The following is a 9,211-nucleotide window of genomic DNA, read 5'->3' as shown; positions in this document are numbered from 1 at the left end:
TTGGTTCTTCTTGCTAAATTTTAGCTAACAAAAATTTAGTCATTTTAGTAGCTAAAGTTCTAAACACACTGACAAAAAATTAGTTACACTAGTTATTCAAAAGTAACTAAAATAATTTTAGTTGGCTAAAATTCAGTAACGGAAACCAAACGGGGCCTAAGCCAAGAAGCCCAAACAAAAGCCTTGACGACTGCCTTAAGCGTGTTTTAAGTTGGGCCCAGACGATGCAGAAATTCGTTGTAACCTGCGGCCCATTATTGGACAACGTCAGCCCAACAATAGGCCCATCTACCCACGCGCTATCCGCTTCCTCCATGCTGACGTCTCCACCGGTTCACCCCTGCGCAGCCATATGGCAGCTGCGACGGCGCCACCGCCGGCGGCGGTTGCCGCCACCCTCTCGGCCCTCATACGCTGCCAGAAGTTCCGTAGAAGCAGCCCTAGAGCTATCTACGCGAGATGCGTCTCCTCCAACGCGAGCGCGGAGGCGGCGGAGCCGGCAGAGAGCCGGAAGGGAGGCCACGGCGGGATGCGCCTGGAGGAGGCCGTGCCCGTCGGCGAGGGGCGCTCGCGGATAGACGCCTGGATATCGGCGCGTCTCGGCGGCGGGGGCGTCAGCCGCGCGCGCGTGCAGGCCAGCATCCGCGCGGGGCTCGTCGCCGTCAATGGCCGCCCGGTCTCCAAGGTGCCACTGTTATGTTAACCTCTACCTCTAAGCTCTGTTTACGTCCTGCAAAGTTTGATACTTGTGTTAGCAGAACCGTGATATCATAGTTAATTTGTAGCTTAAACTGCAACTCTGATTTTGGAGAGAATGACGAATAATTCACAAGGCAAATGAGGTCATGCATCGGCAATTGTAACTTCTAGTACTATTTAATAGCACTAGTACATAATGGATAATTCGATGTAGTTTGCCGGTTTGGTTATACTTGATCGCGTCTAAATTGAGTCTTATGCTGGCTCTGCTTCACTTTGTGCATTCTAGGTTTCACATACTGTGAAGGGAGGGGACCTGGTCAGCTGCACGGTGTCGGAGCTACAACCGCTGAGGGCAGAGGCGGAGGACATCCCGCTAGACATTGTTTACGAGGATGACCATGTTCTTGTTGTCAACAAGCCGGCTCATATGGTTGTTCACCCGGCACCAGGAAATGCCAACGGCACATTAGTCAATGCTATACTTCATCACTGCAAGATCTCCACATTTACTTGCTTAGCACGCAGTTCAACTGGTGATGAATGCCTGGATTCTTCAGATGACGACATTGATGTATTTAATGTGGATCAATTTGCTACTGAAGACGCAAGTTCAGAAGTCCGGAATGCTCTTGTGCGCCCTGGTATTGTGCACAGGCTGGATAAGGGGACAAGCGGACTTCTTGTTGTTGCTAAGGTATTTAATGATGAGTTGTGACACCAAAATATATATTTTTTAAAAATACTGGCACTTCAAAATGTTTTATGAAATTTGCACATGCATGTAGTAGTATATAATACAAACTTACGCTGAACTCTCCCCTTTTTCTTTTTCTTTCTTTTTTATGACAGGATGAGCATTCTCATGCTCAATTAGCAGAACAGTTCAAGCTGCATACAATTCGTAGAGTATACATCAGTCTTACTTGTGGCGTGCCTAATCCAAATTCTGGCAGGATTGAGGCATCTATTGCACGTGATCCTAACAATAGGATTCGTATGATTGCTATTGCTGGATCAGGCCACAGATATGCACGGCATGCTGCTAGTAGGTGATCCATGCTTGCCACTTGTGCCCTTTCTTTTGGTTCCTTATATGACATTACCTCCTCAATGCTATTTCACTTGAATTAAAAAATATACCCCCTCCGTTCCAAATTATAAGTCGCTTTGAGCCTTTGACTTTTTTTCGTTCATCCATTTTGCTATATATATCTAGATGCATAGCAAAATGGATGTACTAAAAAAGTCAAAGCGACTTATAATTTGGAACGGAGAGAGTACCATAGATCTAGTATAATGATGTCAATTATGTAGTTTAAAGCTATTTACCTTGTTCAGATATGCTTAAATACTGCAACCATTCTGTTTCAACATCTTTATTGTTACCACCCATGTAAGCAAGAATGAGGACCTAGAAGGGCCCATGGCAAAATAGCCAAAGGCTGTAATAATGTCCAATTAGTTAATCCAGTCATGAAAAATGAGTTTATAACTTTATATTTACACTAGTGGGTTGTCATGGCCTTGCCAAAAGTAACAAGAAAATTCAGGTACAGAAAGCTGGATTCTATAAGGGAACTCATGAAACTAAGTATTTTCCAAACTTGAACCTGATTTGAAAGTTTCATGTTTCCATATGTAATTTGGCTTATTTAGGAAACTTATTTGAAAAAATCATACAGGTACAAAGTAAGAGAGGTCTTTGTTGGTGGTGGATCTGCACTAGTTGAGTGGAGACTAGAGACAGGACGCACTCATCAGGTAATCATACCCCATGATAGTTTAATTTTTTAGAAGAGAACCATCACCACCTAAAGTTCTTCTAGAAGAAGGAAAAGTCTTTTGTGATCCTAAGCTATTTATTAATGTGTATGTTATTTGGATTACATCTCTTGTTTATTCAAGAGTAGCACTAAGAAGCATTGTGATAGTTAAATTTTGATCTCAACACATTTCTGTTATGAAGCTTGGGAAACTCTCTTAAATATGACTACTTCTGTACTGATCTTGAACTTAGTGATTATCAGATCAGGGCGCATGCAAAGTATATAGGGATCCCTCTTCTTGGTGATGAAACTTATGGAGGTACCAAAAGCATGGCATTATCGCTTTTGAGACCAAGGACTCCTTCGAAATATCATAGTGATCTTTCAAATCTGATATCTAAAGTAGACAGACCATGTCTTCATGCTGCATTGCTTGGGTAGGGGAAATTTTACTCTCCTCATCTTTCAAATCTTACACAGTATGTATATTGTGTTTTTCAAAGTTTGGAATGTGATTATCGCTTTCTCCCCCAGGTTCAAGCATCCACATTCTGGAAAGATCCTTGAATTCTCATGCCCCCCACCAGATGATTTTTCGGAGGTGCTTGATGAATTACGGAAAGTTACATCAAGTGATGCCCAAAATGGTGATGGTGTTGTCTGATAATAATGTTGGTTTGAGTTCTATTTTATCAGAGCTGAGTACAGTAAAGTTGTCATTGATGGGTTTTGGGGGTTAACTGAAGGCCCATGGACTTTCAACATTTTTAGTGAGAGATGAAACCAAGGCTGAGGATGTTGAACAAAACATGAGAACTCTTGAAGATTTCATTCAAGACCTAGAAACCAGGTTTAGCTGTGTATGTGTTTCATTTATTTAGGTTTCTATTTATTTGGTCACAATGGTAGCTAAGGACCAGGGATGTAGATGCTGGGTAATCTCAATTCTGAAGTTTTGCAGTGTTGTGGCTTACCGTGATTAGTTTCCATGATGTAAAATGTACAGGGCAAATAGTTTGCACGATCTTCTGAGTGGGTTGAAATCTCTTACTCCCAACATGGTGTTTCTTGGATTAAAGTCATCGTTGCCTTATTGATACCAGACTAATGTTTGTCAGCAGCTCCTTTGTGCTGTGCGTAGCTTTTTATTGTCTCACTGCTTTGCTACCTCACTATTGTCACTGAATCAGGTTTCAATGGTGCCTTTCGGAAATGCTCTCTGATGCAAACGTACTGCAGTTCTGAAGTAGACATGCACTCAGTCTGGATTCCATATCGCAAGTGCCTTCATTTTCTCGTGCTTAAACATAGGAAATGATGTCCTTGCGGTTGCCATATATGTGATCAAATCAGGACGATGACTTCTGACAAGAGTTTAGCCTGCCATTCCAAGCATTGTTTTAGATTAGTAATACGGTGTTAAAAGTAACAGCGAGCACTGAAAGATTTTAAGCACATCTTGCAAGTTGCAACAGATGGAATCTTGTGATTGAATTGCCACATATCTCTTTGCAGGCAATGCAGCAAGTGAACAAAGGAGATTGCTACCATAACATATGAACAGACAACAAAGCGAAGTAGAAGTGCGTTTGCGAAACAAGGAGAAGTAGAACTGCTGGCAGAATTGCAAGAATGACAGCAAGTTTTACACCTCCTCCAGTATTTTGGCTGACAACCATCCGGTCTTCTTACACAAGCAAGATGCCTCAAACAGATAGATAAAATATGGCCTTCCTGTGTGACAACCAAAGCTATAGAGATACGTTAGCTATGCCTAGCAATGAATTTGACGAAGTTCTGGACAGTCACTTGTGCTTCTTAGTTTTGTTTGGTGGGTTGCTGACAAGAGCATCACCCTCTCCATCAGAGTCGTCCTCTGCAGACTCATCCGGGACGTCGTCATTCGGAGCATTATGCTTGACGATGATGTACTCCTTGAGCATCGCCATGATCTTCTCCTTCATTGCAACCAGCTAGCCCGACAGGAGTCCAGACTCGGGACTGACGGCAAACGATTCTGCTCCAAGAACCAGAGTAGCTTTCACTCTCGGACCGAGAGAACCTGCTTCGCCCAACATTGCTGGTGTGGTGGCCTGCAGGCAGAAAACTGAACGCTATAGTTTGCTCAAAAAAAAAGTTGTTTACTATAGTTTGAGGCTGAATTTCGTCTCTGATTTTTCGACCACTTGAGTCCTCAAAGTTTACTTTCAGACTCAGTTTCGCCCTAGGAGGACTATCAGAGTTACCATTTCAGTTGCTTCATTGCTTGGTCGCCACTCAGCCAGTTTATCCAGCCGCCGTCTGGATCATCGGCACACTCCTGACCATACAGACTAGTCAGGTCCACAGCTAGGCCAACCCCATATATTCTACAGCTATGCATGTAGCTGAATTCACTTCGGAGTTCATAGAATAGTAATAGTATGGACTTCTTACTGACATTTGCGTTTCCGCTACAGATTGTGCTAGAGATCTACAAATATGCAGCACACGGACAAAGAATAGCATGAGTGCATGACAATGGTATGAACAGCAAGTGTTTACATCTGCATATTGTGGCTGACAACAAACTGGTCTTACACAAGCAACACGTGCCAAGCAACAATTCTGGTCTTCCTGTGTCACAGGCATAACTGGAGATACACACACTAGCTGTGCCTAACAACGAACCTGACCAAGTTCAGGACGGTCACTTCTGCTTCTTAGATTTCGTTTGTATGGTATGAGGGTATGACCATACAGACTCATCAGATCTATATATTCCATAGCTATGCATGTAGCTGAATTTTCAGAAGAGCACATGGACAGAAACAGAGCACCCTTGCAAGTGTAGGGTAAGAAAATATGAACAGATGACAGAGGCAGAATTGGTGGGTAGAATTGCATGATAATGGTATGAACAACAAGTGCTTACACCTGCATATTGTTACTGTGGCTAACAATTTGGTCTAACATAAGCAAGACGTGTGCCAAACAACAATCTTGTCTTCCTGAGTCAAAAGCATAACTGGAGAGAGACTAGCTGTGCCTAATAATAAATCTGACCAAGTTCAGGATGGTCACTTCTGCTTCTTAGATTTCTTTGGCGGGTTGTTGACAAGCGCTTCACCCTCACCGTCAGATTCGCCCTCAACGGGCTCATCAGGGACATCGTTTGGAGCATTGTGCTTGGTGATGTATTCCTTGAGGATCGCCATGCTCTTCTCCTTCATCGCAGCCAGCTGCTCTGACAGGATACCCGACTCGGGGCTGATAGCAAACGATTCAGATCCAAGAACCAGGTTTGCTTTTACTCTCGTACCAAGACACGCCGTCACAGCACCTGGTTGTCCGTCCATCGCTGTGTTCTGCGGGCAAAAAAAAAGGACAGGAAAGGAAGGCAAAAACAGTGTTAACTGGAGGTTAAAGCGAATGAAATGAATTGTCATTTGCAACAGGAGCGATGTATCAGGGACAAGCAGGAACAATGCGTAAAACACACAAAAGGCAGATGTCTTATATTAACATGAAATCTAGACATGGAGGCGCAATGAAGTCGTCGATGCCCAATTGTAGGTCTTGTAGGCTTCAGCAAGTTGTTACACTAAAATTTGACACGGGTAGGCACGTACAAAAATTTGAGGCTGGATATTTGAAATGCGAAGGGACACCTTCTTTCTTTTTTTTTTTTTGTTCAACATCTGAAATACGTAGACAATATAATTTAAATAGACTAAGGACCAGTTTGGATACACATGGCTTGTTACTAGTTGGAGCTAAAAACTAGTCCAAATTAGCTATGGTTGGCGAGCTTGTTGGCTAAGAACTAGCTAAAGACTTATCTAAGAAATTAACTCACCTATTACCACTCTGTTTGGATGCACTGGAGCTAATTTGTAGCAATTATTAGCTCTTGTATGAAACAGGTCCTAAGTAATGATCAGTGTCGGTGCAATCAGTAATATATTGAATGGAAAATTGATAAGACAACTGAACAAATTTTGACTTACATATTGAATTTCACAGTTCACTAGTTCAGTAGCTCCTCGGTGTGTCGGCCAGTGGCCCTGAAGTGGAAGCTCGCGCGACGGGCCACGGCGGGTGCGGCCACCGCCCGCGCCCCGCAGCCCTGTGCCCGCGGCCGCCTCGCGCCAACGGCCCACGCGCTGCCCGCCGACAGCCGCCGCCTGCTGCTAGGGTTTGTGGGAAAACGAGAGGGAGAACAGAGGCGAGGCGCGCTGCGGACAATGTCCCGATGCTCGGGTCGGGTGTGAAGCGTGCGACTGTTTTGCCTTGTTGGGCCGTCAGTTTTGCCGACCCAAAAGAAAAGGAACTGAGGTCCTACGATCCATGTTCATTTTGCTTATGTAATTTTCTGGTCACTTAAAATAGATATATGCTATATGGTTAATTGCCATGTGTTTTGCTCATGGTAGTTTGGTGATGCAAAGTGAACCTCTACGCTAGACGCCCGGATGGAGGAGGTGCAGCCGCGCAGTAAGGGCTGGTTTAGATTAAAAAGTTTTTTTATTTCGAGACAACAATACTTTCATTTGTACTCCCTCCATCCCAAATTGTAAGTCGTTTGACTTTTTTTTACTCCAAGTTTGACCACTCGTCTTATTCAAAAAATTTGTGCAAATATAGTTAAATTTAAGTCATTCTTGAAGAACTTTTATTAATAAACCAATACACAACAAAAGAAAGTGATATTTTGTACAAAACTTTGAATAAGACGAGTGGTCAAACTTGATATTAAAAAAGTCAAACGACTTACAATTTGGAATGGATTGAGTATTTGATAATTATTGTCTAATCATATACTAGCTAAGCTCAAAAGATTTATCTCACAAATTATAGATAAATTGTGCAATTAGTTATTTTTTATCTATATTTAGTGCTTCATGCATGTGCCGCAAAATTCGATATGATGAGGAATCTTGAAAAGTTTTTTGTATTTTGGGGTGAACTAAGGCCTGGTTTAGATCCATTTTTTTAATTTTGACATTATAGCACTTTTTATTTGTTTTTTGCAATTATTATCCAATCATAGACTAACTAAGCGTAAAAAATTCGTCTCGCAAATTACAGACAAGTTGTGTAATTAATTATTTTTTATTTATATTTAATGCTCTATATATTTATCGTAAGATTTAATGTGACGAGGAATTTTTAAAAGTTTTTGAATTTTAAGGTCAACTAAGCAGGCAAGGAGTGGACGGCCGGCCAGCCTGCCACCGGTGGATAAGCATAAGCATTATGGAATGGTGGTGTTGTGGGCAGGACGAGAGGAAGAGGACTAGCATAGCATCCACCCAGCACGCCATGATTCGATTCGGTCCTCCGCTCCGCTTGCTTTGGAACATGTTCGCGTGCACAAACGCACTCACTGTCTCCACGGTGAAATTCGTTTCAGGTTTTGAGTAGTAGTGGAACGTATCATCAGCCTGTCCAAGTGCAGATGCAGAAGCCTAACAAAGCGAAAAGTGTTTGCCAGCACAGCCTAAGTAGGGGATGGATGAGTTTTACTCTCCTCATCTAAAAATAGCTTTCCAATGAGTCAAATAATTACAGGCTTGGCTAAATCTATCTATCTATAAAAAAAAGTTAGTAACATTTACGATACCAAACTAGTATAATTAGGTTAATCCTGGAATGCTTTTGATAACACATTATTTAGATCCATATTTTTCTCTAAACTTTGTCAAAATTTAAAAAGTTTGACTAAACATAAAACTAAATTACATCTTTCTTTCTTTTTGGGAAGGAGGTAGTAGCACCTGCATCTATTCTCTTGTCTCCAACCCACACCACACGCACCCACGGCAGCTCCAGCCTTCCAATCAATCAAGCGGTCGGCCAATTTCCCTTCGGCCGTGCCGGTGCTGCAGCACTGCATTGCAAATTCGCAATGGACGGACGACTATTTTCTTCCATTTTCTTAACACATAACAACACCGAATCTCCGATCCAAAGCTACTAGTACATTTGTCGCTTGTGCGATTCGATCCTTCTTTTATTAATCTCTCACCCGAACTGCCATTGTTTAGTGCTTGACTTGTGCCAAAGGCCAAAGCAAAGAGACTTGAGAGCAACAAAAGTTGCCCAGGCTTTGCTGCAACAAACAAACAAACAGACAAAGCAAGCTGCCATGGCATGCATTCAGGTAGTGTACGGCACATGAATGGCAATGAGCAACAGCTAGCCTTTCTGTCCATCGCCCGCGGATCATCATGCTCATTGCTCAAAGAGGATTATTGTTTTGTTAGTAGTATATTAATTAATTAACTAAAGGGGAGTTGTAATGGAGAACAGAATGAAGTGGGAGAGGAATGTTCTTTCAGGTTAAAATTCCTCTTAATGCGGTATCTAGATTCTAGGGCAGCAGCAGCAGCAGTAGTATTTTCTTTGTGTGATGTAAAAATGCTTTTGCTGCTTCAGCTAGTATTTGCTTGCTTGCATGTCATGATTTGAACCTGACCTGACTGTGATTGAGATCGATTCGATCAATATGGACGAGCTAGTGGCGCATTATATTATTATACAGTAATAACAAGCTGTCTCTCTTTTGAACGTTCAACTGCTAATACGCAGGTGACACGCACGGCACGGCTGTGGGGATTCTTGTAGTAGTTTCTAATTCCCATTACTCTCTGCCTGAAATTTGCATGGTAGGCTATATAGCATTGTCCGGCATGGCTCGCATTCCTCCACTAGATAAATCCGATATTCTTCCCTCTTTGCTAGTTGGTACTAGTCACGGA

General features: G+C 42.5%; 2 protein-coding genes across 3 annotated transcripts; one reads left to right on the top strand and one right to left on the bottom strand.

Annotated features, from left to right (window-relative positions):
- Window positions 321-3,588, top strand: LOC8065000 (RNA pseudouridine synthase 2, chloroplastic). The gene is made up of 6 exons (XM_002438989.2): window positions 321-685; window positions 989-1,396; window positions 1,552-1,751; window positions 2,385-2,463; window positions 2,730-2,905; window positions 3,003-3,588. The coding sequence occupies exons 1-6, from the start codon at window positions 353-355 to the stop codon at window positions 3,130-3,132; spliced, it is 1,326 nt and encodes a 441-aa protein (XP_002439034.1). The 5' UTR covers window positions 321-352; the 3' UTR covers window positions 3,133-3,588.
- Window positions 4,547-6,760, bottom strand: LOC110431274. Of its 2 annotated transcripts, XR_002448715.1 has the most exons (3): window positions 6,458-6,760; window positions 4,715-5,815; window positions 4,547-4,561 (listed from the first exon to the last, which is right to left on the bottom strand). XR_002448715.1 is itself a non-coding variant. In XM_021450192.1 (2 exons), exon 2 carries the CDS (start codon window positions 5,804-5,806, stop codon window positions 5,528-5,530), a length of 279 nt encoding a protein of 92 aa, XP_021305867.1. In that variant the 5' UTR covers window positions 5,807-5,815; window positions 6,458-6,733; the 3' UTR covers window positions 5,314-5,527. The 2 variants fall into 2 exon arrangements, 1 of the variants encoding a protein (XP_021305867.1); XM_021450192.1 differs by lacking the exon at window positions 4,547-4,561 and having other exon boundaries at window positions 5,314-5,815; window positions 6,458-6,733.

The sequence above is a fragment of the Sorghum bicolor genome, chromosome 10, assembly GCF_000003195.3.
Source record: "Sorghum bicolor cultivar BTx623 chromosome 10, Sorghum_bicolor_NCBIv3, whole genome shotgun sequence".
Classification (NCBI taxonomy): Eukaryota; Viridiplantae; Streptophyta; class Magnoliopsida; order Poales; family Poaceae; genus Sorghum; species Sorghum bicolor.
Note: the sequence above shows the minus strand (reverse complement) of the source record. Positions and strands in the feature narration are given on the sequence as shown.

What these genes read in the sequence shown, in the direction of transcription:
- LOC110431274 (XM_021450192.1), bottom strand. Translation starts at nt 5,806, where the DNA reads ATGGACGGACAACCAGGTGCTGTGACGGCGTGTCTTGGTACGAGAGTA.
- LOC8065000 (XM_002438989.2), top strand. Translation starts at nt 353, where the DNA reads ATGGCAGCTGCGACGGCGCCACCGCCGGCGGCGGTTGCCGCCACCCTC. An exon ending in ATGGCCGCCCGGTCTCCAAG is followed by an intron (nt 686 to 988) that starts GTGCCACTGTTA and finishes TGTGCATTCTAG; the next exon opens with GTTTCACATACTGTGAAGGG. An exon ending in AGACAGGACGCACTCATCAG is followed by an intron (nt 2,464 to 2,729) that starts GTAATCATACCC and finishes AGTGATTATCAG; the next exon opens with ATCAGGGCGCATGCAAAGTA.